A 27,991-nucleotide genomic window follows, 5' to 3' on the forward strand; every position below is an offset into this window, starting at 1 on the left:
TAGTCTTGGTTTGCCTTTCCCGTCATTACGCTCATTACAAGATACTTAGTAATAATGAATCCCAGGGTGATGGAGTGAGCTCTGCAGTTGATCTTGTCATTCCACGTCTCTTGGTCCTCCTCTGACCTCCTGGCATGTGGTGCTCCCTTGCATGACACTGTGATCTACGCTCACCAGGTTCACTCAGGTTGTATTTGTAGCCCCTCTCAGTGGGACCCAAAGGGAAAAAACCCACAAAAACCTAAACAAACCCCATGATTAATCCTTTTAACTTCACAGCTGCCTTTCACAACATCCCACTTGGCTTGCAGAATGAGGTTGTAGTCTTCCATGTTTTGTTTCTTAGCATTCTTCTTCAAGTTTGTCCCTTTCTTAACACCTGAGAGCTGTCAGCTTTTGATGGAATCAGAAACTGTGAAGCCAAGTAAACGTGTGTGAAACAGAGTGTGGAAAACCCTCTGTAATGGTGGAGAAGTGGAGCACCAGCTCGCTGCCAGCCCTCTGCCAGGGAGGCACGTTCAGGGTTAGAAATGGCTTATTTTTGCTGATGGAGGTATTGAGGTAATAACATCAATTGCTTGAGTTATTTCGCTGAGTGCTTCCCTTGAATTCACCTGAGCTCATTTTTGTTGACTTGGTCTTACTGTAAATAGGCAACGTCAGCATTGCACATGCAGAGAAAGAGCTGGTTCTGGAATTAAGTGCTCACTTACAGGGTTTAGGGTTTTTAAAGAAACCTTATTACCGCTTTACTGCTTAGTAATGGAGAGGTTCCAAGCTTGAGTTCTGATTTGACTCCTACTTTTCAGAGGTAGGCTTCAGGAGCTTGAGAGGGGATGGTCTTCACTGTGCTGGACTATACACAGGGGCATAGGTTTTACCTCAATTTAACAATATATTTGAATTTGGCAGAAATGCAGCAGTGAGTTGATAAGCTCACAAAGCATTTAATCCACTGCACACTGATTTGTTGTTGTTAAACCTCTGTGTGCAGCTCTGTACAGTTGCCTCCATACAAAGAAACTGCCATAAACTGATTCTCCTACATAGCAAAAAGCACAGTTGAGGAGGAGAACTAACTTGTTTATTCTCATATTTAGCAGAGATGAGCGAAGAGGATCTTACGAGTACGCCCCTGATCGTACTTACTACGAGACTGTTCGGACTCCAGGGACGTATCCTGAAGATCCTCGTCGAGAATACCCAGCTCGAGGCCGAGAGTTTTACGCGGAGTGGGATCCCTACCAAGGAGACTACTATGACCCACGCTACTACGATGACCCACGCGAGTACAGGGATTACAGGGGCGATCCTTACGAGCAGGACATAAGGGAGTACAGTTACAGGCAACGGGAGAGAGAGCGGGAGAGGGAACGGTTTGAATCTGATCGGGACAGAGACCACGAACGGAGACCCATTGAGCGCAGCCAGAGCCCGACGCACTCCCGGCGCCCACAGAGCCCCGGAGCATCCCCGTCACAGTCAGAGCGGCTGCAGAGTGATTCCGAGAGGAGGATTTACAGCAGGTCATCGGATCGCAGCGGCAGCTGCAGCTCTCTGTCCCCTCCACGATACGACAAACTCGACAAAGCCCGCATGGAACGTTACACAAAAAACGAGAAGGCGGAGAAGGAGCGAGTGTTTGACCAGGAGAGGGTGGACAAGGAGAAACGCCTGGTGAGGAAGGAAAAGCCGGAAAAACTGGAAAAGGAAAAGACTGATAAGCAAAAACGGAAAGCAAAAATCCATTCGCCCAGCTCTCAATCTTCCGAAACGGATCAGGAGAATGAGAGAGAGCCCAGCCCTGAAAAACTGAAGGGTAACAGTAAACAGAGTAAAGAGAGAGGTGACAAAGAAGGGACAGCTAAAAACCGGCTGGAATTAATGCCCTGCGTCGTGTTGACCCGAGTAAAAGAAAAGGAGGGGAAGGTTATTGATCAGCCTGCTCTGGAGAAACTGAGAGCAAAGCTTGACAACGACACTATGAAGTCCCCGCTTCTTGAGCAGAAAACACAGGCATCTCAAGCTGAGCAAACCAAGTCTGATCAGTCTAAACTGGAACCTGCCAGAACCAAGGTACAAAAAGAGAAAGCCCTTGCCAGTCACATAGAAGTTGTGGATAAGGAGGGAAAACTGAAACCCAAGAAGCACTTGAAGACAGAGCAAACTTCTGAGGGGGCCAATGCGGTGGATTTAGACAAGTTGGAGGCTCGTAAAAGGCGTTTTGCTGATGCGAATCCGAAGCCTGACAGGCAAAAACTGGAAGCAAAAAGAAGCAGCCAAGATGAGGAAGATGCACGCATGGTTTTGAAGAAGCAGCTTGACGCAACGGCTTCTTCTAGAGAAGCGACCATGTTAAGGGAAGGAGAGTTAGAGAGAAAACCCCTGAGGAAGGAGATGCTTAAAAGGGAATCTAAAAAACTCAAACTGGAAAGACTTATTCCCGTTACCAGCCCCAAAGAACTACAGGAGACACTTAATGTTGGTGGGATCGGCATGCGTCCCACCCTGGATCTGCAGGCGAGGCTCCTGGAGGCAGCCGATGAACCAGCAGAGGTTCAGGAGCTCTCTGCTAAAAAACTGAACCCAGTAAAACCGCAGCATAAGCAGGTACAGCTCCTGGATGACCAAGGAACAGAGAGAGAGGACACAAGGAAAAATTACTCCAGTCTTCCTGAAGACACACCTGACCATAAACTTGGCCAAGAGAAACCTCAGTCAACTGATACGGAGGAGAAAATCGGCATTGACATCGACCACACACAAAGCTACAGGAAACAAATGGAGCAGAGTCGCAGGTTGAAACAGCAGCTGGAAATGGAGATCGCCAAGTCCGAGAAGTTCGGCAGTCCAAAGAAAGATGTGGATGAATATGAAAGACGGAGCTTGGTCCATGAGGTGGGAAAACCACCGCAAGACGTCACTGATGACTCTCCACCAAGTAAAAGGAAAAAGACTGACCAGTTTGACTTTGAAATCAGCACTAAAAGAGAGAGGAACTACAGAAGTTCTCGTCAGGTGAGTGAGGACTCTGAAAGGACATCCTGTTCTCCTAGCATCAGACACTTCCCTTTCCATGAAGATGACGACACACTCGATTCTCCAAGGCTAATGCCATTGAAGGAAACCAAAGAGTCACCCAAAATAGAAGAAAAGGGTCTTTCATACTCCAACATGACTGTGAGGGAGGACTCGCTGAAATTCAATCCTTATGATTCCAGCAGAAGGGAGCAGATGGCAGAAATGGCTAAAATAAAACTCTCTGTACTGAGTTCTGAAGATGACTCGAGTAGGTGGGAAACACAAGTGAAGCAGGAGCCTGGGAGAGTCGATATCAGCTTTCCAAGCAGCATCGTCAAGAGAGACAGCATACGCAAGCGCTCTGTCCGGGACCTGGAGCCTGGGGAGGTGCCTTCAGATTCGGATGATGACAGTGAAAACAAGTCCCATTCCCCAAAAGCCTCGTCCTTGTTAGAGAGTTCCAGGTTGTCTTTTTTATTAAGGGACAGAGAAGAGAAGTTACGTGAAAGAGAGGAAAGACTGTCAAGTTCTTTAGAAAGAAACAAATTTTACTCTTTTGCATTGGACAAGACAATCACACCAGACACCAAGGCCTTGCTTGAAAGAGCTAAATCTCTCTCTTCCTCCAGAGAAGAAAACTGGTCCTTTCTAGACTGGGATTCAAGATTTGCTAGTTTTAGAAACAATAAAGACAAAGAGAAGGTTGACTCGGCTCCCAGACCTATTCCATCTTGGTATATGAAAAAGAAAAAGATCAGGACTGATTCAGAAGGTGGAAAACTGGATGATAAGAAGGACGATCATAAAGAGGAGGAACAAGAGAGACAGGAACTGTTTGCTTCTCGTTTTTTGCATAGTTCAATCTTTGAACAGGACTCCAAACGCCTGCAGCACCTAGAGAGAAAAGATGATGATCTTGACTTCATCTCTGGTAGATTGTATGGGAGACAGTCCTCCTCTGATGGGACCAACAGCACGGCTGACCTGGTGCAAGAGCCGGTGGTTCTCTTCCACAGCAGATTTATTGAACTGACACGAATGCAGCAGAAAGAAAAGGAGAAAGATCAGAAACCAAAAGAAGTGGAAAAACAGGAAGATAAAGAAAACCGGCCGAAAACACCAGACACTGTTCCAGATAGTAAAGAACCAGAACATAAAACTCCCTCAGTGGTCAGCCCCTCTTCAGTCACTGTCCTGCCACAGGACCCAGCACCAGTTGCTTCTGAGAAGGTAGTGAATGAAAAGGTAGTGGTGGAAGCAGCTTCTGTGAAAGAAGAAAAAGCTTCTGAACCTGCTTCTGCAGCAGAGGAACAGAAACCTTTCCCTGAACTTGCTGCTCCTGTCAAAATGGAACCACTCGAGCAAATGGAACCCCTGCCAGTTGTAGAAGCCAGCAAAGAAGTTGTTGCTACAACCCTGGCCCCGGAGGAAGACACTGTGGCAACAGAGCACCCTTCATACTTGGATACCAAGCCTCCTACACCTGGATCTTCATATTCCCAAGCAGACAGTGTAGATCCAGAACCTGAAGCTGCCCAGTTAATTCCACCTCCAGCCAAGCTGGTTCCAAAGTCCGAGGAAGCTGCTGAATCTAAAGAAGAAAACCCTCCACCTTCTGCCAACGCTGATGCTGGTGTGAGTCAGAAGGTGGAGGTGGCTGCCGAGGTCCTGCCGCCTGTTTCTGACAATGATATGGAAGTCGAAACTCCAGTTGTGGTAAAAGATAAGAAGTCCTACAAGAGCAAACGCTCCAAGACTCCCGTGCAGTCGGCTGCAGCTAATGTCCTGGAGAAGCCTGTCACGAGGAAGAGTGAGAGGATTGACCGTGAAAAGCTCAAGAGGTCGAGCTCTCCTCGTGGGGAGACGCAGAAGCTTTCTGAATTGAAAGTGGAGGCTGAGAAGGTTTCAAGGAACGCTGCTAAATCCCCAAGTTCTGCTGCAGAGCCAGAAAACGTGGAGCCAAGCTTGCCTATAGGCCGGACCAGGCGCAGAAACGTGAGGTCAGTCTATGCCACCACAGGGGACAGTGAAGGCCCTTCTCCGGTGAAGGACTCTGTGGAAGTCACTCGATCCACCAGGAAGAGAGGGGAAAAGGAACCGCAGGAAGCAGCGACAACGGTTCCTACGACCCCCAGGAGGGGAAGACCTCCAAAAACCCGCCGTAAGCCAGAGGAGGACATCTCTCCAATAAAGACAGAACCGGTTCAGCAAGAGGTGGAGGAGGCTGAAGCGAAAGATGCTGTGGAAGCTCCTAAGCCTGCTGAAGGTTGGAGGTCTCCTAGATCCCAGAAGCTAACACACAGTCACTCCCCAGCTGCAGCCAGCCAACAGGGGAAGAAAGGGAAGAATGAACCGAAAACTGATGCATCGGCTGAATCTGAAGATGCTGCTGAAAGGAGCGGTCAGGAATCAAGTGTTGGTGACAATGGCAATAAAGCAAAAGTGACTGAGAAAGAACTGGCAGCGAGTGAGCAGAAACGTGACAGGAAAGAACTGGATGTGGAGAAAACACAGCTGGAAATCCCCACGGTTGAGATCATTGAGAAGAAGTCGGCACCTGAAAAGGTTACGAAATCCAAAAGGGGAAGGTATAAAAATACCAAAACCGTTGTAGATAAAGCATCCGTGTGTCTCAAAAATGTGGAAATACGCCTCAACGTGGATGAAGTCAAGGGCGCCTTGCGGCCGACTGAGGACGAGGCAGAGCCGGTGGCGGTGTCACCGGCCAAAATGAAGAGCCCTCCGAAAGAGGACATCTTGGTTCCTCATTTTGCTAAGAATGAGGTAGAAGATTCGTTCCCAGAAACGGAAAAGGAGGTGATCCGAGAACCCAAGCAGTCCCCCGAAGCTGCCCAGTTGGCAAAACAGATTGAACTGGAGCAGGCTGTGGAGAACATTGCAAAGCTCACTGAAACTCCTCCGTCCATTGCTGCCTACAAAGAGCCACCGGCAGACGTGCCTGAAGTTCGTCAGGAGGAGGAGGGAGACAAACCCGCGCATCAGGCCAGTGAAACGGAGCTGGCAGCGGCCATCGGCTCCATCATTAATGATATCTCTGGGGAGACAGAAAGTTTTCCTGCACCCCCAACGTATCCTGCTGAATCGGAAGCTGAAATCACCACCGAGCCCTTGGCATTGCCATCCCCTCAGGAGGAGATGGAGCCCGAGACAGATCAGGCAGTGAATAATATCCTAGAAACTGAGGCTGTCATGGAGCCTGCGGTGCAGCCGCTTCCCAGCTCTGCCCCATCCGTGGTAGAAGCAGAGAGCAAGGAGACTGAAGTCAGCTTCAGCGAGTCCTCCAACTCTGCACAGGAGACAGAGACCTTGCAGGAGGCTGAAGTTGCTCGGAAGGAAAAGGGCCGTCAGAAAACCACACGGCAGAGACGCAAAAAGAGCACGGGCAGAAAGGGGGACGCTGCTGAAGTCAATGCCTTTGAGCCGGAGAGGCTGCAGAGCAAGTCACCACCTGCCAGCGAAGTCAAGGCAAAGCCTGAAGAAGTCTTGAAGGAGGAAAAGCAAATAAAAGCCATGGCTCAGGTGTCCGTGGAGCCAAGTGCTTCTGACACAGGCAAGGCTGCAGCTGCTGACATCGTGGCCGCACACGAAGCTGTTGTTGAGAGCAGCATGTCTCCAAAAGCACCAGCTCCAGCTCCTCTGGACCTGGCCTCCCCACCGGTCCCCCTCGAGGAGGGCAGCCAGAGCGGGTTTAAGATACGGTCGCCCATGGAGAACGTGCCCATCACACCACCGAGTGCCCCAAACACCGCCCTTGCTGCCGTCCCCTCGGCCGTGGCAGCAGCCAAGCTGCCCACCTCGGTGCCCGCCACCATCGTGCCCCTTCACTCTGGTGCTGCCAAGGTCCCAGAGTGGATGGTGAGGCACGAGGAGCCCCGCGCCCGTTCCACGCCTCCGCCTGCTCTCCCGCCGGACACGAAGGCGTCTGATATCGACACAAACTCGAGCACTTTGAGGAAGATCCTCATGGAGCCCAAGTATGTCTCAGCCACGAGCATAACCTCCACGCATGTGACGACGACGCACGCCGAGCCGGTGAGCGCGCCTTGTCTGGAGGAGGTACCTCTCCACCCCGCCATTGAGGCCATAAAGCCGGTTTCGGAGGAGAAGCCAGCGGTTCCCATCACCAACACTTTGGACCCACCGGTGGCCGAGGCACCCGTGTTTGGTGAGAAGGAGAAGATGAGCACCGTGATTGCTCCCAAAGCCACTTCTGTTATAAGCAGGATGCCCCACAGCGTGGATCTGGAGGAGGCTCCCAGGATCACCTTGGTGAAGCAGGCTCCCCAAACCCAGACGTGTCTGGTCAACGCTCCCTCGCCGAAATTTAAGCAGAGGCCAAGCACAAATGATAACAGCAGGTTTCACCCGGGGTCCATGTCTATTATCGAGGAGAGGCCTGTAGAGACTGGCTCCAGTCCGGGGCTGCGGGTGAACACCTCGGAAGGTGTAGTGCTTCTGAGTTACTCGGGGCAGAAGACAGAAGGCCCTCAGCGGATTAGTGCCAAGATCAGCCAGATCCCCCCAGCCAGCGCTGTGGATATCGAGTTTCAGCAGTCTGTGTCCAAGTCTCAGATTAAACAGGAACCCATCACGCCATCTCAACCAACGCCAAAAGGCTCCCAGACCTCAGCAGGCTACGGAACTGTTTCCACCCATTCTTCTTTGGTACTAGGAACACAACCTTATAACACGTCACCCGTCATCTCCTCCATCAAACAGGAGAAGTCCGACTCGTCCCACCTTTCTGTCCAGACTCCAGCGTCTCAGCCTGGGAAGGTCCTCACACAGACTGTAAACACTCCACCCGTACTCGTCCATAACCAGATGGTTGTGAACAAAAAACTCTCTGACCCAGCCACTCTGAAAGTGGAGACCAAGACTCTGCAGCCCTCCAGCTTGAGTCCTGGGGTTAGCCCTCACCACCCTTCCCTCTCTGGGAAGATGCATTCGGAAGCGAACCACGTCAGCTCGGGACCCAGCACCCCAACTGACCGGGCGATCTCCCACCTGGGGGTCACCAAACAGGAGCCGCATTCACCGCGGACGAGCGGGCACTCGCCATCGCCGTTCCCCCGTGCTTGTCATCCTGGCAGTACCTCGTCCCCGGCGTTATCCAGCAGCACCCCGGTCATGCTGGCGCCGGGAATTCCCGTTCCCCAGTACATATCCAGCATGCATCCCGAGCAATCTGTTATCATGCCCCCTCACAGCGTAACGCAGACTGTGTCCCTGGGCCATCTGTCTCAAGGCGAGGTGAGGATGAACACCCCTCCTCTCTCTGGCATCCCTTACGGCATCCGCCCGGAATCGCTCCACTCCCCCCGCGCTGCTCTGCAACCCCAGATAGAGATCAAACCCCAGCGATCCAGCACACCCCAGCCAGCTCCGATACGAGACATCGTCATGCCTCCTCTGTCCTCTCAGCATCCCCCTGAGGAGGAGATGCACTACCACCACACCACGGTGTGCCGAGGGCCAGCCCCCGTCCAGTCCGACGTGCTGGTGATGCAGCCGGATTACCGCATGCATCCCACGAGCATCAGGCTCGACCAGTACAACGTGCCCCGGGACGTGCGGATGATCATGCACCCACACATGGCTGCGGTGGGCGAGCACCACTCGGAGACGAGACAATCCCGAACGCCCGAAGGGGCTGTGAAGACTCCTCCTGTCAGTAAAACCCCCCAGCCTGGGAAGGAGACCCCCAAATCCTCGGAAGGGAAGATGGCTCATTCTCCGCACAGCGAACCCCGGCTCCTCAGCGTCCCCTCCAGCAGCCAGCTGCCTGGACTGCCCCTCTCGCAGCCGGTGGTGGTACCCCACGGGGTACAGATCATGCACCCCGCGGGGAGCTCCTTCCACGACTACCGGTCCGTGTACGGTGACATGAGGAACTACCACACCGCGGCACAGCTTGGGCACCCTCAGTTCCCCGGCGCCTCGCCCATTGGGCTGCCTTCCCGGAGCATGACCCCGTCTCAGGTGAGAGATACAAACCTACCTCCTCCTCCTGCCTGAAACCTGCAGTGCTTTGAGCTAATAACAGCCCTGGCATGGCCCTGCGTGGCCTCAGGAGCTGGGTTCAGCTCTCTGTGGTTAGTCTCCAAGCTCTGCTCCAGTTCATAGCACAAGAGGAGCTACTTCTGTTTGGAAGTGAGATTTGAAAGCTGCTGAGCATTAGAGGAAGCTAAAATAACCCGTTTTGTGGGCCACTCTAGGACTCAAACCGGGAGGTGTGAAGCTGCCTACAGGTTTCTAGACGTAGAGGTGTTGGGGGAAGAATTGAGGTAGTGCATAGGTCAGACATCCTTGGGTGGATGCTGTGGCTAAGAATAGGCTCAGAGCAGGATTCAGGGGCTGTGGTTTCAGCTCTGTCTACTGGGGTGGCCTTGGAACGGGGTTGATGCTGTGTTGTGGAGACCCAGATTTCTCCACCAGCGATCTGAAGGTGTCCTGGCAGCTTTTTCATTGAAGTATCAAGTTCTGATGTACCCATTGCCTAAAGCCTTGCTTTTCTCCCCGCCACCTTCTTCCCAGGGTCTATCGGAGGGCGAACACTCGCACCCCAGCCAGCCAGTTCGCAGCAAGACCCCTCAGATCCCTCAGGATACCAAGGGCCCAGCGGCAGCAGGGCCGGAGCAGAGTCACCACGCCACTGTAAATAGGCATGCAGCACAGATAGACCCTCACGTCCACCTTCAGAGGGCACAAGGGGACACGGGCCAGACCTCCTACCCTTCGCCTGTGGCTATTTCAATCAAGCAGGAGCTTCCATCACCGCACCAACCCCAGGCTGTTCCCAAGCAATCCATGTTTATCCCCACCACATCAGGTGCTGGGGCGCCGCCGGGGCTGCCCCTCAATCGCCCCGAGCCGCAGTCTGCTCTCAAGCAGGAGCCATCTCCTCACCCTGTGTCGCAGAGACCTGTGGATATGGTTCAGCTTCTGACGGTGAGTATCGATCCGTCCTCTCCTCCTGGCCAGGGAGTCTCGTGCTCCTTGTCCAGAGAGAAATAATCAGGTTCTGTGTAGCTTGGCCTCTAGTACCAAAACTGACCTCTCGTAGAGAAGGAGATGGATGATCTGTCAGCTTTCTGGGCTGTTTCTCTCCCCAGTGAATTTTAGCCACATTTATGAGTGCCTCACAATAAGGCACTGTTAATTGCAGAATCCCGGCCGGGTTTGGGTTGAAGGGACCTTAAAGCTCCTCCAGCTCCAACCCCTGCCACAGGCAGGGACACCTTCCACTGCAGCAGCTTGCTCCAAGCCCCTGTGTCCAACCTGGCCTTGAACACTGCCAGGGATGGGGCAGCCACAGCTTCTCTGGGCACCCTGGGCCAGCGCCTCAGCACCCTCACAGGGAAGAGCTTCTGCCTGAGAGCTCATCTCAGTCTCCCCTCGGGCAGGTTCAAGCCATTCCCCTTGGCCTGGCCCTACAGGCCCTTGTCCCAAGCCCCTCTCCAGGTTTCCTGCAGCCCCTTTAGGCACTGGAGCTGCTCTCAGGTCTCCCCTTCAGGAGCCTTCTCTTGTCCAGGCTGCCCCAGCCCAGCTCTCTCAGCCTGGCTCCAGAGCAGAGCTGCTCCAGCCCTCGCAGCATCTCCATGGCCTCCTCTGGCCTCGCTCCAGCAGCTCCACGTCCTTTGTTAGCGTTTAATATTCCTTCTCCTCTCTTCCCAGAAATACCCCATTGTCTGGCAGGGCCTCTTGGCTCTGAAGAATGACACGGCCGCCGTTCAGCTCCACTTTGTCTCCGGTAACAACGTCCTGGCTCACCGGTCACTGCCGGCGCCCGAGGGGGGACCCCCGCTGCGCATTGCCCAGCGCATGCGGCTCGAGGCCTCGCAGCTGGAGGGAGTCGCACGCAGGATGATGGTGAGGGGCTGGGACGGGTGTTTTGGGACAGCTAAAACCTGTGTGACGGAAACGGGGCTGGTCTTAGCAGCTGGGTAAGAAAACTGACAGAAACTTGGGTGCTCGTTGCTTTTGTCACGTTATTTTGGGGGTCTGGTAGGAGGTGTGTGTGATTCCTGCATCCCAGAGAGTGAGTGATACAGATTGCAATAGGCATTGGTACAAAAGGGAATGGTGGAGGTGGGAAGCCTTTGAAGTCACCCATCCCTCAGCCCTGGAACAAATTCCTGCTGCCTCCAGCAGTCTGAGTAAGGTGGGAAGTGGAATTCAGGGCTGTGGAAATTGGTTTTCAGTCTTTTTCACCATGGCCTGGGCTGGCTGAGCTGTCAGCAAGTCTGCTGTAACTTGGTAGGAGTTCAGAGAGAGGATTTTCCACTGCGGATAATGGATGTGTGTCAGGAAGAGGCCCATTCCCAGCAAACATCTGCCTTCATGAGTGTATCTTCTCCCAGGTGGAGAGCGATTACTGCCTGCTGCTGGCCTTGCCTTGCGGCCGAGACCAGGAGGACGTGGTGAATCAGACAGAGTCGCTCAAGGCTGCGTTCATCAGCTACCTGCAGGCCAAGCAGGCTGCAGGAATCATCAACGTGCCCAACCCCGGCTCTAACCAGGTACGGGCAGGGAAAGCCCCGGAATGCTGTAGATAAACTATATCGATAGGTAATGGGATGTATCCGGCCTGCCCATCTTTGCTTAAGGGTGTAGTTGAGCTGCCTGGTTTAGCGTTAAAACAAATCCCCACATCTACTGTGCTGGCTTCTTACATCACCAGTCAAACCTGTGGGTCTGTAGTTACTGAAGATGATCCCCCAAAGCCCCCAAATACCTGTTCACTGCGGCTCCAGCCCAAACCGAACCAAGCCCATTTTCCAGCTCTTCTGAAGTAAAGTCGTTGTTGTATCCTGATTTTTCCAGGATACCTAGGGATTTCTTGCTCTTGGCCACCTGAAGACAAGATGTTAGGTGATGTGGAACGTTTACTCCAGGTGTGTTGCTGCATTGAATCACATTGAATGTGTTCCCAGGGTGTAAACAGCCCAGAATGAGCCGTCAAGCGCTGGAATGATTAATGGGAATTTTTATGCCTTTCCTGATAAAAGCAGCCAGGTCTGATGTCCCTGGTGTGGAAAAACTCCCTCCCTTGGGAATCACACCAAACAGCATCCCCTTTCGTGCACCCGGTTGAGCCCTTAAACACCCAAATCCCACCCGTTTTACCCCCATTGCCTGCCCTGATCTGTGTTTTTCCCTCCTCGCAGCCTGCCTACGTTCTGCAGATCTTCCCACCCTGTGAGTTTTCAGAAAGCCACCTCTCCCGCCTGGCCCCGGACCTGCTCGCCAGCATCTCCAACATCTCCCCTCACCTGATGATCGTCATCGCCTCCGTCTGAGCCCTTTGCCGCGCACGGACTCGAGTCGGGTTTGACTTTTTGAGGCGTTTTTGTTTTCTTTCTTCCAAGGCCCTGCAGCAAAAAATAAAACCCCACAAACAAACCAACCAGCCCCGAACGAGCCCCCCAAAACCACCCAGAAAAAAGAGAATTCCGGGAAAAACACAAAAAAAGCAAGCAAGAAAGGAATGAACCAAGAAAATGCTGCCAGATACCAGCCTCCTGCCCTGACCGGCCTCGATCAAACTGTCGCTGGGGAGCTGCTCCCCTGGATGTTTACATATTGCTTTAGCTTATGGACAACGGCTGCACTCAGCAGGCGCCTGGTTTGGGGTTCCCGTGCCTCCTTTTGGGGAAAAAAAAAAAGAAAAAAGACAAAGGATGGCTTATTTTTTTTAACAAAAAAAGGAAAAAAAAAATAAAATAAAAAAGAACCTGAACTGCCTTTGCACTAAATGAGTGACTCGGACCTTTGCACAGTTGGAGACACGCTGTGACGCTCTGGATGTTCCTGACACACATCGAAACGCGCCGTGGACTTGGAAACGCAGGACCTGGGGCCTTCCGCCGAGATCTGTGGGTCAAGGAGCATTTCACACATCGCCCCCTCCGCTTGAGTTGGTTTCAGTTGACTTCATCGCTTGGTTTTCTTTATCCCTTCTTTTCCTCCTCCCCATCCCTGGTTTTCGTTCCGCTCTGGATGTGATTCCTCTCCTGCGCTCGCCTCCTGCTGCAGCGTCTTCTCCTCATCTGGGATGTACAGTTTACACTGCGAAACCCAACGAAAACCCAACAAAAATGAGCAAATAGACAGAAAGCCCCTCAAACACAACGCGAAAGGGAGAGATTTTTTTGTTTCCTTCCCGGTGGGATATGCAGAACTCAGTGGGTGTGTGTATATATAAATATATATATAATATATATAAATATATATAATACTGACTTTAAAAAAAAGACGGGAAAAAACCAACAAAAAAAGGAGAAAAAAAAGAGAAAAGAAAAGGAAAAAAAAAAAGAAAATTCAGATTCCCCACGACATACATTTTTTTTTAATCTGTGCCAAAAAAAGAAAAAAAAGAGAAAACGACAAAAAAAAAAAAAACCACAAAACAAAAAAAGACAAAAACAAAACAAAAACGTGTTTTCAGAGAAAAAAAATCTTATTTTCATACTCAGACTTTGTATCGTCACCCATTTGTAAGTGCTTCATTTAACCACCCCCCGCCTCATCCGCTGTGGAAGTGTTTTACACTTGTACAAAGACTTCCCCCTTCCCCGCCCCCCGATAACACTTTATTAATTTATGGAACTGGTTTCTTTTTTCCCGGTTTTGTTTTATTTTTTTTGTTTGTTTCCGTTGGTTTTTTTTGGTTTTTTCCCCCTGTTTTGTTTTGTGTGTCCATTGGATTACAAACTTTATTAAAAAATACAAAACACTCGGCGCCCCTTTGTGCTCCCTCGGCCGCGGTGGGCTTGGGTTTGAACACATCGAAGGTTTTGGAAGCAGAATCACCCAAATCGCTTGATTCTTCCCCAGAAATGGGGCTTGGAAACCAAAAGTTGCCATTTCCCCCCCCCCCCCCCCCCCGCTTTTAATATCACAAGGACTCAAAATGTCAATTTCTTGCTTTAAAGCACCAGCGTTAAACCCAAGCAGCAGGATTCACCTTTTTCACTGGTTTTACACCCAAACCCACGCTGGGCTCTGGTTTGAACGGTGCGATGCTGGGAGCCACTGAACCCCTCAGTTCATCGCTGTTGCTGGTGCAAATGGGTTAAAATCAAGCAGAGTTGGTAAAAATGAGATTGAGATGTGGATGCCCTGAGAGCAGCCGGGGGTGGTTAAATGGGGGGGGGACCCTCATCCCCCTCCCCTGTGTCAGGGGTTGGGGGGGGCCGTGCTGGCTCCAGCCTCAGTCCTTGTGTCTGTGCCTTTTGTCCCCTCGGGGCTGGGAATGGGGCTGCTGGTCCCGAGCACAGGGCACATAGGGATGGATGAGGGGATCCAGGGCTCCAGAGCCGTTTCCAGGCCCATCCTGGGGCACAGACACCCCAGGGGGATCCTGGGGGCAGGATCAGGCCTGAGGCCCCCCCCTGCAGCACTACGGTGTGGACGTGGACATGGGCAGTCGGATGTGGAGGCACGTGTATGAAGCCATGAAGCCCCAAGTGGGCAGGATCAGACCCTTCCCCACCACCCCCATGGTCTGTGTGTCTGTGCCCATCCGTGTGTCTGGAGCTGGGATGGGGCCTGAGCACCCTCCCAGAAGGACGGGCGGTTGGATGGATGGGTGGGTGGACAAACCGGCTGCTGCCCATCCCGCTATGCCCCAGTCCCTGTGTCTGGAGCCAGGGGTTGTGAATGGGGCCTTTGGGCAGAAAAAGTCTGGGTTTTGGGGGCGGAAGAGGGAATTTATGCCAATGGGTTGAGGAGGTGACTGTGTACGTGGGGGCTGTCTGGCTGCACATACAGGTATCCATGTATACAGCTGGCTGCCTGGTCCAGCCAGTGAGCAACCACCCCTGTGTCCAACTGAACACGCTCCTGTCTGTCTGTCCAGCTGGATCCAACCATCCCATACAAGGGTCTGTCTGTCTGTCTGGACCCATGCCTGTCCTAGTGTCCAGCAGGCCCTGCAGCCACCCGTGGTTCTAGTTGAAGGTGGCACAGACACCTGTGTCTGTCTGTCCATCCACCCATATCCATGTGTCCGTGTGTCCCGCTGGCTGTGGATGTGTCTGTGCATCCCTCTGGCCTTGGAACAGTCCCTGTGTCCATCCGTGTGCATGCACCTGGCTGGATGGGCACTTGTCCGTGTGTCCATCAACTGTCCACCAGCGCGGCCGTGACTGCCCGTGTGTCCAGGGGCACAGACCCTGTCCTGGTGTCCCTCTGTCCATGTGGCCCTGTTGCTGGGGGTGGGTGGGAGCAGGGGATGGGCTGCGCTGCGGCCGCATGGACAGATGGACTCAGGGACACCGGTGTGGATGGATGCAGGGATGGTTGGATGTGCAGATGGACACAAGGACTCCTCCTGCCCCCCGGCATAACCGCCCCCCACACCAGGTCCTGCCCCAAAGGCCCCACTCAAACCCCATCAGTTTCCGTGCCTCTGTGTCCATCAGGACCCGCAGCCATCCCTGTTTCCAGTTGTCCGTGTATCCAACCCAGCCTCCATCTCCACCCCTGGAGCCCTGGAAGGTGGTTGAGGGGGCTCAGGCCTGATCCCAGCTCCAGACACACAGACATGGACACAGCGACTGTGAAGGGTCTGACAGTGCCCCCAGCAGCCATGGGGGTGTCCGTGTGTCCATCCCGCATCCTGGGGGGGACTCAGGCCTGATCCTGCCTCCAGGGTCCCCAGGACCCCTAGGATGGGGTCTGTGCCCTTGGGAAGAGCCTGGATGTGGCGCCAGGCCTCCCCCCCATCCTGATGCAAACAGTGAAAGACCCTTTTCCACCTTCAATATCCCCATTTCCAACAGATCCCACCCTTGGCAGTGATTAAATGAGGATTTGAGGAGCCTCCATTCGGCTCCAGCTCTGTGCTCCCACCTCTCCCCCCCTCAGCATCACCGGGGGGGGGCAACCTTCCAGCACCATCCCCCCCCAAGCACCAGCCCATAGAAAATATTGCCATTTATTCCATCTCCTTCCCCAAATCCACTTTTTACACCCATTCCCAGCACTGTCTCTTAAATAAAGGCGAAGGGGGGGGGGTGGGGGTGGTGAGGAGTCACTCGGGGGGGGGCTGCCCCTCTCCAGCCGCTGGCTGTGGGCCCAGTGGGGCCGGGGGGGGCTCGGAGGCTGCATCCCGGGTGCGGAAGAGCAGCTCTCCCGCGGGAATGACCTGCTCCGTGTGCCAGGCGCCGGCGGGGCCGTACTGCTGGTAAAAGTCCGTGTCCGCCTGGAACATGACGAGCGCCTGGGCCGTGTGGATGCGGACGTGCTGCGCCAGGCTGCTGGCGTCCAGGAACTTCTCCCCGCAGGAATCGCAGGCGTAAAGGATCTGGGTGTTGGGATCTGCAAGGGAAAAGGGGTTGGGATGGATGGGATGGGGGGAATGGGGGCAGATGGTTGAGCCCCCCGCGGGTCCCCATCGCTGCTCACCCGCCTCCTGCACTTGCTTCACTGCTTTGGTGATCTCGGCTTTAAGTGCTTCGGTCTCATCCGCGGTCACGGCGGCCGCCACCGGCACCACTGCGGGAGAGGGGGAAAAGGGATCAGGGGGATCCCGGCCGGAGCGGGATGCGGGGATGTGCCCATTGTGGGGTTAAGGGGGTTCCATCCAGGCTGCGCTGGTTCCCAGCCTCAAGGCCACAGCAATGGGTGCTGCACCCCATGGATGAGCCTCCAATATCCTTTAGGATAGCTCCAGGACCCCCAGGCTGCACCTCATGGATACACCTCGCTTTTGGAATGAAAAACCCCCAGGCTGCAGCCTATGGAGAAGTTTCCCTTCCAAGACCCCCAGACTGCACCCTGTAACTACTTTTCCCTTCTGGAATGGTTCTTGGAACCCCCACACTGCACCCTGTGGATAAACCTCACTTTTGGAATGGCTCCTGGATCCCCAGACTGCACCTTATGGATGTTTCCCTTCCAGAATGGCTCTTGGGATGCCCAAACTACACCGTATGGATAAACCTTGCTCTTGGGATGACTCCAGGACCCCAAGCTGCACCCCATGGATGTTTCCTTCCTGGAATGGGTCTAAGACCCCCAAGCTGCACCCCATGTATAAGCATCCCTTCCAGAATGGCTCTTGCCATGGATAAACCTTGCTTCTGGGACAGCTCCTACATCCACAGACTACACCCTATGGATGTTTCCCTTCCAGCATGGCTCTTGGGACCACCCTATGGACAAACCTCACTTTCGGGATGGCTCCAGGACCCCCAAGCTGCACCCTATGGAAGTTTCCCTTCCAGGAAGGCCCCAGGCTCACCCGTGAGCTGCGTGACAGCGGTGGCAGCCAGCGCCTCGGTGGCCAATGTCACCATGTCATCGGAGGCCACCGTGACGATGTTGACCTCGTCGCCTTCCTCCGGCTCCAGGATCTTGATCCCAGCCTTGCCCTGGTGCACGGTCTTCACGTGGGAGCGCAGGTTGTCCACACGGTTGAAGCCCCGACCACATTTATCACACAGGAACGGCTTCTCCCCTGAGATGGGGGAGAGGAGGGATTGGGGGGGAGGTTACAACCATGGAACCATGGAATGGTTTGGGTTGAAGGGACCTTAAAGCTCCTCCAGCTCCAGGCACAGGCACGGACCCCTTCCACTGGAGCAGCTTGCTCCAAGCCCCTGTGTCCAACCTGGCCTTGAACACTGCCAGGGATGGGGCAGCCACAGCTTCTCTGGGCACCCTGGGCCAGCGCCTCAGCACCCTCACAAGGAAGAGCTTCTGCCTAAGAGCTCATCTCAGTCTCCCCTCTGGCAGGTTCAAGCCATTCCCCTTGGCCTGTCCCTACAGGCCCTTTTCCAAAGCCCCTCTCCAGGTTTCCTGCAGCCCCTTTAGGCACTGGAGCTGCTCTCAGGTCTCCCCTTCAGGAGCCTTCTCTTGTCCAGGCTGCCCCAGCCCAGCTCTCTCAGCCTGGCTCCAGAGCAGAGCTGCTCCAGCCCTCGCAGCATCTCCATGGCCTCCTCTGGCCTCGCTCCAGCAGCTCCACGTCCCTCTTGTGCTGCTGCCCCAGAGCTGGATCAGGGCTGCAGGGGGGGTCTCCCCAGAGCACAACAGAGGGGCAGGATCCCCTCCCTGAGCTGCTGCTCCCGCTCTGGGGGTGCAGCCCAGCACACGGGGGGGTTCTGGGCTCAAGCTCTCACTGAAGCCGGGCTGTGTTCAGTCAACGATGGGGAGGGTGGTTAAGGATGGGGAGGTTGGAGCCTCGTGCACGCACCGGTGTGGATAATGATGTGCTTGGAGAGGTCGCCCACGTTGACAAAGGCTTTGTTGCAGACAGTGCACTTGTGGGGCCGGATGTTGTCGTGGTGGCGGATGTGGTTGGCCAGCTGGCTGGACTGCACGAACCTGGGGGGGGACACAGCTGTCACCACACTCCCTGTCCCCAGGGGTGCCACACAGGCACCTCCACCCCGCATCCCCATTGCGGACCCTCACCTCTTCCCGCAGCGCTCGCACACGTAGGGCTTCTCCCCTGTGTGCTGCCGCACGTGGGCAATGAGGGAGCTGGCCTGGGTGAAGGCTTTCCCGCAGATCAAGCACTGGCACGGCTTCTCCCCTGTGGAATACCATAGGAAAGGTGCAGGGGGGGGTCAAGGACTCCGAGATTCCCCCCTAGATCCAGTGGGGAAGCGCAGAGCTCGCTCCCTTACCCGTATGGATGCGGACGTGCCGCTGCAGCGCCCCGGGGTCGGCGAACTGGCGCTGGCAATGGACGCAGACATAGGGCTTCTCCCCACTGTGGATCCGCAGGTGCCGCTTGAGGTTCCCTGTGGGAGCAGACAAGGCTCAGCTGTGGGGCACGGGGACAGCAGCACCCCCCATCCCTCCTTCCCAGCACCCTGGAAGCTCCCTTGGGAATGCCTGTGGCTGTTTTACAGAGGGATCGAGGGGCACCTCGCACACAGCCAAGGATGGGGGATAACGTGGTGGTGGGGATAGGCAGAACAAGTGTTGAGTTTGGAGGGGACAGAGAGATGCTGTTGGGCTCATTCGGACCCCCCCAGCTCTGCAGTAGTTTGGGAAGATGAAAGGAGACTTCCCCATCCCCAAAAGCTGGATCAAAGGCTCCTTCTAGGACCATTCCTGGGGTGCAGTCCCACAGGAGGTGCCCCATAGAGGGGGAAACATTAACGCACCACAGTAAGAGGTTTAAACCCAGGATGAAACCCTCCCTCCGGTCCCAGTCCACCCTGACCTCCATCACTCAGCCCCCCAGCCCCACACTACCTGACGTGGTGAACTGTTTGCCGCACTCCCGACACTTGAGGGGCCCATCCGCGATGTGAATCTTCAAGTGAGCCTTCAAATTCCCCACCTGGGGACAACACAGAGCGATGCAGAGACCCCCCCCATCATCATCATCATCATCCCATCCTCTTCCAGAGGGATCCAAGGCGCTGCGGGGCCGCAGCCCAGCTCACCTGGTTGAACTTCTTGTCGCAGTGGGGACACTTGTGCTCCTTGTTGGTGTCGTGGGTCTCGAGGTGGCGCATCTTGGAGGTGGGGTCGGAGAAGGAGCGCCCGCAGTAGTCGCACTGGTAGGGCTTCTCCCCGCTGTGCACCAGCTGGTGCCGCTTCAGGTTGCCCGAGGTGGTGAAGAGCTTCCCGCAGTCGTCGCAGCGGTACTTGGCCTCCCCCGTGTGCCGCTTCTTGTGCAGGTTCAGGAGGCTGATGAGCCGGTAGCTCTTCCCGCACTCCTCGCAGCCGTACGGCTTCAGCGGGCTGGGGAGGGCACGGCGAGGGGGAAGAACTGGGGTGCGGAGCTCCAGAGCCCCCAGTCCGAGCTCACTCACTTCAATATGAGCTCCAGGGCACCCCAGCCAGGTTCCAGCATCCCCAGCCCGAGCTCCACCACCTCCAATCTGAGCTCCACTACTCCAAGCTCCAGCGCCTCCATCAAAGCTTCATCACCCTGATCTGAGCTCCAGTGCTCCCCATCCAAGTTCCATTGCTCTCCCCATCTGAGCTCCACCACCCCCAGCCAGACCCCTCCGGATCCTCCAGCATGTCCTGAAGCAACCCACCAAGGAAAGGCAGCACAGACAGGTTATTTCCTCCTGGACACCCCAACAGATTTCATTGGAATTTGACCTTTTGTGGCAAAAGCCACACTTTTCAGCCCTTCCCATGGCCAGTCCCATCCCAATGAGCAGCTCGGAGCCTCCATCCCCTCGGTGCTGAGCCCTCGGTGGCTGCTGGACCAACACCAACCTCTTCCTCCAGCCCTCACCCAGCCACCACAGCCTCTCCAAGCTCTTCTCCTCCCAGTGGCAGCTCCGGTACCTGTGAGTCTTCTCGTGGGCTTTGCATGCGGCCGGGTCGGAGAAGGCTTTGTTACACTCCCTGCAGGAGAAGGGCTTCTCGCCCGTGTGGATGCGGATGTGCCGCTTGAAATTCCCAGTGTGGGTGAACTCCTTCCCGCAGTCCTGGGGACAGACAGGGACAGTGGCACCCGATGTCCCTGAGGGACCAGAGCCACCATCGGTGCTGGGACCAGCCTCACCTCACACTTGTGTGTGACGGAGCCGTAGGCTTTGGACTCGGTCCTGTCGCTGTAAGTGCCTGAACGCAGCAGTCGGGATTCTCCCGAGTTCTCCTGCCCGGAATCAGTGCTCCCAGATTCATTATCCTCAGCGTTTTCTCCGTTTTCCAACCGGGGCTGCTCCTCCTCAGGAATTTTGGCCTCCTCTTCCTCCTCTGCTGTCATTTCCCCCTCTTCCTCCTTCCCTTCCAGCTCCACCTCTATGCAGAGTTAGAAGATGGGGATGGTAAAGACTGAGAGCAGCAAAACCCAAGGGACTGGTGTTGAGACCCCTGCCTGAAGCCAGTTTGGATTTGCAGGTTATCAGCCCTAAAACCCAACCACCTGCACAGACACAGGAGCACTTCCCAACCCTTCCTAGCCCTGCCCCATGAAAACTGCTCCCACAGGCTCTCATGGCACACAGGAGGCAGCGCTGGCCCAGCAAACCTCACACAAACATCATCATTGCACAGGAAAACAGGGTCCAAGCCCTGCCCAGGCTGGTTTCAGCTCTGCTGGATGGAATGGGCAGGCAGCAAAGTCCCCAGCACCGCCCTCGCTCCTCAACGCACCTCCTGCTCCAGGGCCCTGAGAGCTGCTGCCCTGCACTGCGGGGCTGCTGCTGCTGACCACGCTCTCCTGGCAGCCAGGACCTGCGGTGCTGGGACCCTCTGGCGTGGCAGCATCTGCCCCTGTAAGCAAGAGAGCACCTCAGGCACCACCAGGAGCACGCTGGCCCCATGCAGCGGAGCCTAGCACAGGACAGGGTGTGCTGGGGGGGCGATGCAGGATCTGGGGTGACAGCCCTTGGTGTCTCACCTTCCTGGGCACCCAGCTGCTCTGCCTGCGCCTTGGGAGTCTCTTCCTTCCCCTCCAGGTCAGGAGGAACCAGCTTGGGTTTGTCAGGGTCACCCCCTGCTTCTGCTGCTGATGGCTTGTCCTCGATGGTCACTTTGTCAGCTGCTGTGAGGGAAGAGGCAAAGAGATCCAGCTTCTGCTGCCCAAGCAGGGACACCGCACCGGCTGCTAGAAGGATTCCCAAATCCCATGAGGATTGAAGGAATTGTTTCTTCAACTGCTGGTGCTGCACGAGGAGATCTGGATGTCCCTGTGCACCAGATGTACCCAGGATGTGGGTTTGGAAGGTGGCCAGAGACTGGCTGCTTTGTGGGACCATTTCTGGGCTGTGCTCACAGAGCGGGAGCAGCAGCTCAGGGAGGGGATCCTGCCCCTTGACTCTGATCTCATAAGACCCCACTTGCAGCACTGTGTGCAGTGCTGGTGTCCTCAGGATAAGGACACGGAGCTGTTGGAGCAAGTCCTGAGGAGGCCACGAGGATGCTCAGGGGCTGGAGCAGGACCCATATGGAGCCAGGCTGAGAACATTGGGGCTGTTCAGTCTGGAGAAGAGAAGCTGAATGGAGACCTCAGAGCAGCTTCCAGTGTCTGAAAGGGGCTACAAGGATGCTGCAGAGGGACTCTTCATGAGGGACTGGAGAGATAGGACAAGGGGTGATGGGTTCAGACTGAAACAGGGGAAGTTCAGGTTGGAGATAAGGCAGAAGCTCTTCCCTGTGAGGGTGCTGAGGCGCTGGCACAGGGTGCCCAGAGAAGCTGTGGCTGCCCCATCCCTGGCAGTGTTCAAGGCCAGGTTGGACACAGGGGCTTGGAGCAAGCTGCTCCAGTGGAAGGGGTCCCTGCCTGTGGCAGGGGTTGGAGCTGGATGAGATTTAAGGTCCCTTCCAACCCAAACCAGTCTGCGATTCTCTGACTTTTGGGAAGCAGGAAGGTACGTACCGAGCTCGGCAGGGGGCTGTGGGCTCTCTGCTGGCACTGCGAGGGACTTGAGAGCATTGCAAGCGCTGACAATTTCCTGCATCTGGAGGAAACCCGCCACAGCCAACACATCTTCCACGTTGTCAGGGTTTAGGCTTAGCTTAGCTGTGTACATGAACTCCAAAACCTGGCCCAGGCCTGCAAGGGAGGCGACGCAACCAGAAACACCCTCTCAGCGCTCAGCCACACAGTTCTGAAAAGCCCAAAGCGGGTGAAACAACGGGCCCTGGGCACCAAACCGCTGTGTTTCAGCAGCTCGGAGGGACGTGGGACCACCCCCCCCTACCTGCTGCATTGCTGATGTCCAGGTGCACCACGTCCTTCTGGTCCACGAAGAGCATCCTGAAGTACTCACTGCAGGCCGCCAGCACGGCTTTGTGGGCCTTGAAGTTGATGCCGTCCACCACAAAGGTGCAGTCGCAGAGCAAGCCCAGCTGCCGCTGCTGGTTCAGCTGCTCCAGGACTTGGTTGCTGTGCTGGGGGAAATCCATGGCTGTGGGGAGGAAAAAGAACCCATAAATGCCAGGAAAAGGGGTGAAGGTGGGTTCTGAAACGCTGATACCACATCAGAAAGGGCCATAAAGCAAAAGGAGCCTGAAGGTCCGTGAAGGATCAGATCTCAAAGCCACAAAACAACCGCAACCTGACCTCACTGCTAGTTAAAAAACAGGGCTTCTTGCTACAGCCACCTGCTTCCAGCATCAAACACAACCCAAAACCTCTCCTGGAACAGCCAGCACAGGGCTGGAGAGAGACTGTGTTCAACAGTCAATGGATTTTTTGCCTTCAAACAGCATTTAAAACACATTGATTACTCCTCAAGTGGTCCAAGCTATGAGCAGGAACCCTTTTTCCTCCACAAAGACAAGTGCTATTGTCCCTTTGGTGAGCAGAGGGTGTCAGTGCTCCCTCTGAGGGCACAGCATGGAAAGAGTTATCCAAATCTTCATGTTTTGTCTCATTTTAGGTGCTTCTGTCGTGATGCTGAGGGATTTTCACCTTGCATCTGGTGTTTAAAGGGAGCTCTCCCTGCTTGAAGCATGGCTTTGGCTCAGGAATGCTGCAAACTCCTGGGAAAACCACAAAAGCCCATTTTTCAAGCAGGTCCTCGTGGGCAAAGCTTGAGGGGCACCATGAGCTCGATGTGCTGCCACGTGTTGGGGTTTCTCCTGAGGGCAGAGAATGAAGAGCTTTCACTTGGCTCTGTTTCCCCAGAACTGATTCATGTGCAGGCTGAAGGGATCATTTCATCACTTGCTGAGCAAGCAATGAGCAAGAAGGGAGGAGAAAGCAAATGGGGACTTGTTACTGTTCAACTTGCCAGGGCAGGAAGTCCCCAAAGCTCTGGATGCTGGAAGAAACAAGGCCGTGGTCAGGGAAACACTCCTGGATTCCACGCTAAGTCAATGCTCGGCGTCTCACTGAAGGTTTCCAGCACACAGCAGCTGCTGTTCCACTTTACCAGCTCTTCAAAACAGCTCAGGAGTCTCGGATCAGGGAAAAGCAGCAGGTTTGGATCCATAAAACCAGGTCAATTCCCAGCAGCAGCGAGCACATCCCTTCTTCTGGATCCATGTGAGTGTGCACAAGCGCACAGTGGGTGAGCACCATGGGCAGAGGGAGCCTCCTCCTGTCTGCTGGGAGGGTTTGCAACTCACTTGAAAGATCTGGCCAAGGATCAATCGCTTCCAAAATCATTCCCAGCAGGATGGAAAAGCCCAGACACCTCCAACGTCATCAGACCACGCACAGAGAGATTCACTCCCCAAAGGTGCTGTTTGTCTTTGTAATTCATCACCGAATCCCAGACTGGTTTAGAAAAGACCTTAAAGCTCCTCCAGCTCCAACCCCTGCCACGGGCAGGGACCCCTTCCACTGGAGCAGCTTGCTCCAAGCCCCTGTATCCAACCTGGCCTTGAGCACTGCCAGGGATGGGGCAGCCACAGCTTCTCTGGGCACCCTGTGCCAGCGCCTCAGCACTCTCACAGGGAAGAGCTTCTGCCTAAGAGCTCATCTCAGTCTCCCCTCTGGCAGGTTCAAGCCATTCCCCTTGGCCTGGCCCTACAGGCCCTTGTCCCAAGCCCCTCTCCAGGTTTCCTGCAGCCCCTTTAGGCACTGGAGCTGCTCTCAGGTCTCCCCTTCAGGAGCCTTCTCTTGTCCAGGCTGCCCCAGCCCAGCTCTCTCAGCCTGGCTCCAGAGCAGAGCTGCTCCAGCCCTCGCAGCATCTCCATGGCCTCCTCTGGCCTCGCTCCAGCAGCTCCACGTCCCTCTTGTGCTGCTGCCCCAGGGCTGGATCAGGGCTGCAGGGGGGGTCTCCCCAGAGCACAGCAGAGGGGCAGGATCCCCTCCCTGAGCTGCTGCTCCCGCTCTGGGGGTGCAGCCCAGCACACGGGGGGGGTTCTGGGCTCAAGCGCTCACTGAAGCTGGGTCATGGGGAGCTTCTCCTTGACCAACACCCCCAAGTCCCTCAGGGCTGTTCCATCCAACCCCCCCAAACCTGTAGCTGTGCCTGAGACTGCCCTGACCCATATGCAGGACCTTGCACTTGGCCTTGTTGAACCTCATGAGGTTCACGTGGTCCCATCTCTACAGCCTGTCCAGGTCACTCTGGATCCCATCCCTTCCCTCCAGCGTGTCGACTGCACCGCACAGCTCGGTGTCATCAGCACCTGAGGGCCCCCTTGATCCCCCTGTCCATGTCATCAACAAAGACATTCAACAGTGCTGCTTCCAACTCTGATCCATGAGGAATCCCACTCCCTGACTCACCACTGCGATTCGCCCCCAGCTCTCCAAAACACGGCTCTACTTTTTAACCAAACACCCACAGCCTGTCCCAAAATACATCCCTTGAGAGCCAGAAAAATCAGTCTTTGGATCAAACTCTGTCTAAGCCCCCACATAGGTACAACGCTGTAAGGTTTGCAAAGGAAGCTGTGGGAAACAGGGGGGGATTTTCCCAGCAGGATAAACAATGCTGCATTCTTTGCTGGGGATGCTCTGTGCAATGGGACCTGAGAAATCAGGATGGTCCAATGCACTACAAGGTTATTTTTGGTAATTTGTAGGAGGCACTTTGCATGTGAACGATGATCTGGGTTGCTCCCTGATTGGACTCGCCTCAGCTCCACATCCAACCTTTGCAAGGGAAGCAAAATCCCACGAAAATCAATGCCTCTGGAAAAAGTCCATCTTTTCTGTGGTTCCCTCTGTAAACACCACGTTATGGCTTCCTTGGAGCACAAGAACACAAACGCAGTGCCCAACGTCCCCCAGCAACTGACATCACCTTTGTACACTGAGTCCAAGCCTTAGAAATCCCAAATATCCGGATCAAAAACCCTAAAGCGCACCCAAAACACCACCCTGGCTCCTTGTCACTACTCCGGCAAGGCCAGTTCCCATCTCCAGTGCCAAGATCCATCTCCTTCCCCAACCGAACAGGATGCGCCAAAACAGGGATGGATCCAGGGAGGGCAATTCCCAAACCAGGCTTTGCTGGTCCACCACACTATTGGCTGTTTAAGGCAGTGGCACTGTCCGAGCACACGTCACAGAACCCCAGTAAGCCAGGACTGGTGCCTGAACTCACCCCTGCGCTGCACGGAGTGGCGATATCCAGAGGACCGAGTCTGTGGGTGAGATGGCTGTGGCTCTCCTTCAGAGTATTCCCCTTTCCCAGTGCTCAAGTCAGTCTCTATGCAGCCATCCTGGGAGAAACGGGATGAAAAGCTCTGTTTTAAACCCCAAACTCATGTGTTCGATGCGCCGCGGTCCAATGTCACCAACCCAGGGCTGGGCACCCCCAATTTCACCTTATCAGAGGTACCCAAGCGCTGTTTCCCCTCCCAACCCCACTGCTGAGTCTCTCATTACCCAATTAATCATGGAGAAGCTTCATTATGGGAACACCCACATCTGCTCCCTGTGTCCACAGAGAGAAATACAGTGACTATGCTCCCAGGGAGCTTCAACACAAGCTCCATTAAGCTCTCTTGCTTATAACAATATTAATCTCACCATGCACCTGCCACCCAAGCATCTATCTATTAAAAAACCCCAAAACCTTGATAAATTCAGAAAAACCAGTGGTTTAAATGCAGCCTTTTGATGCTGTCACCATCCAGCCCTCCAAGCTCATGCTGAGAACATACAAAGAAGGGGTTACTTTCTGCCTACCGTCATCTCCCTCCTTGCGTGTCAGCTCGGGGAACAGAGCAGCCCCACTCCTTTCAGTCTCTGCGCAGGGGAGTCTGTCCTCATTTCCAGTCACTGATCCTGCAAGGTTTCCAGTTAACGTACAAGTTAAGGGCTGATCAGGACCCAGATGTGTCAATAAGTTATGAAATAGAGAAGGGCTCTGTCTGTGGTCAGCAGCGAAACCGGAAGGCGAGAGAAATGGTCACAAGTGATGACAGGCAGCTAAAAACCCGCAGCGAGAAGGAACTAAAAGGAGATGTGAGGAAGGGGATGAGCAGGGACACTGCGGACACCCCCCACTGAACATACAGCCCTCGGTTATCCAATGCTCAGGCCCATGGATGCGCTGGTGCAGCTCCTGTCACTGCGCCCGCAGGTAACCGGAGCCCTGTGCTGCATCAGGCATGGAGCCAGGGGAGCTGCTGAGGCAGGGCCAGAGCTGAGCTCTGCCCTGGAAACCATCTGCCTCTGCAGCACGGGGTGATTTTAGTGCTCAATCCTTGTTCCCTCATGAAAACCCTGCCTCAGGAGGGCTGCCCCAGCTCTGAGAACCCAGCATGAGCTTCCGATGCAGACACGGGGTTAAGGAAAGGTGTTTTGTCCATGGAACACATCACCTGTGCCCGAGTGATGCCACAGAGGGCAGGTACAGCCAGCACGGCTGACATCGTGCCAAAAACGATGCTGGGAGATGAGAAACTCTTTTTGCCTTGAGCCGCTGCGTGAAGCTTCCAAGGCTCCTGCACTCTTCCGCTGGTGACATCCCCAATGTCACCACATTAAGGCAGACACCCCGTGTGCTGTCAGGGGTCTTGTGCTGTCAGCACTACCCGTGTCCCGGGGGGACAGCGGCTGCCCCACACGTGTGGGGCGCAGGCTTTGCTGCTCACCTCGCCCCACGGCTCGCTGGGGACACAAGTGTGCCCCACAGAGGGTGAGCCCCAGCCGCCCCCTGCCCCCCTATGACGGCCTGGGGAGGGGGGGGGGGGCTCAGGGGGTGCAACCGGGGGTAGGACGAGCTGCCACTGCCCCCATTAAGTGGTATAGGGGTGAGAGGGACCCCAACGCCGGCCCCCTCGTAGAAACAGCGGTTCCGCACCGCGGTGCCCCCCAGAAGGGCTCCTTCTGGGGGGGGGACCCCCCAAGCAGCTCGCAGGACGCAGCCCCCTTCCCCTCAAAGCCCCCTAACCCCCCCTCCATGCCCCACAGCCGCCCCACAGGCCCCTCACAGGCCCCCTTCGGGCCCCCCGCCGCTACCTGCCATGCCGGGCCCGGCGGCGCTCACCGTGACACGGATCAGACAAAGGGCGCCGCCATCTTGGCGCCGGGCGGAAGCGGCGTCGCCCTCCTCCGCCCACCGGCGGCGCAGGCGCGGCTCGGCCACTGCGCGTGCGTAGAGGG

The 27,991-nt window shown here is 55.2% G+C and overlaps 2 protein-coding genes across 8 annotated transcripts in view; one reads left to right on the plus strand and one right to left on the minus strand.

Annotated features, from left to right (window-relative positions):
• The window catches only part of SPEN (spen family transcriptional repressor), a 67,106-nt gene extending 54,116 nt beyond the window's left edge, over positions 1 to 12,990 (plus strand). For 2 of the 3 annotated variants that reach the window (XM_080631328.1, XM_080631330.1), the window contains exons 11-15: positions 1,101 to 9,024; positions 9,580 to 9,993; positions 10,720 to 10,914; positions 11,406 to 11,564; positions 12,213 to 12,990. In XM_080631328.1, coding sequence (XP_080487454.1) covers positions 1,101 to 9,024; positions 9,580 to 9,993; positions 10,720 to 10,914; positions 11,406 to 11,564; positions 12,213 to 12,344 — 8,824 coding nt within the window. In that variant the 3' untranslated portion in view covers positions 12,345 to 12,990. The remainder of the gene's footprint in view (positions 1 to 1,100; positions 9,025 to 9,579; positions 9,994 to 10,719; positions 10,915 to 11,405; positions 11,565 to 12,212) is intronic. The other variant, XM_080631329.1, reaches the window with a different exon arrangement.
• Positions 12,991 to 15,965: 2,975 nt separating this feature from the next.
• Positions 15,966 to 27,954, minus strand: ZBTB17 (zinc finger and BTB domain containing 17). Of its 5 annotated transcripts, none has more exons than XM_080631222.1 (17): positions 27,848 to 27,954; positions 26,570 to 26,668; positions 25,983 to 26,100; positions 22,677 to 22,883; positions 22,352 to 22,528; positions 21,374 to 21,514; positions 21,127 to 21,246; positions 20,534 to 20,772; positions 20,314 to 20,456; positions 19,452 to 19,752; positions 19,258 to 19,345; positions 18,681 to 18,797; positions 18,466 to 18,586; positions 18,245 to 18,375; positions 17,294 to 17,509; positions 16,456 to 16,545; positions 15,966 to 16,368 (listed from the first exon to the last, which is right to left on the minus strand). In XM_080631222.1, exons 2-17 carry the CDS (start codon positions 26,573 to 26,575, stop codon positions 16,082 to 16,084), a joined length of 2,502 nt encoding a protein of 833 aa, XP_080487348.1. In that variant the 5' UTR covers positions 26,576 to 26,668; positions 27,848 to 27,954; the 3' UTR covers positions 15,966 to 16,081. The 5 variants fall into 5 exon arrangements, with proteins under 5 accessions (XP_080487348.1, XP_080487349.1, XP_080487346.1 ...); XM_080631223.1 differs by having other exon boundaries at positions 21,127 to 21,240; positions 21,374 to 21,517; XM_080631220.1 differs by having other exon boundaries at positions 21,374 to 21,517.
• Between the last annotated feature and the right edge of the window lie 37 nt (positions 27,955 to 27,991).

Source organism: Psittacula echo, assembly GCF_963264785.1.
Source record: "Psittacula echo genome assembly, chromosome: 17".
NCBI classification, from domain to species: Eukaryota; Metazoa; Chordata; class Aves; order Psittaciformes; family Psittacidae; genus Psittacula; species Psittacula echo.

Bases quoted from the DNA above. Each gene is read 5' to 3' on its own strand.
- ZBTB17 (XM_080631220.1), bottom strand. The intron at 18,798-19,257 runs GTAGTGTGGGGC...CTGCTCCCACAG, and splicing joins CAAACAGTTCACCACGTCAG to GGAACCTCAAGCGGCACCTG. The intron at 18,376-18,465 runs GTGAGGGTCCGC...GTCCCCCCCCAG, and splicing joins TGCGAGCGCTGCGGGAAGAG to GTTCGTGCAGTCCAGCCAGC.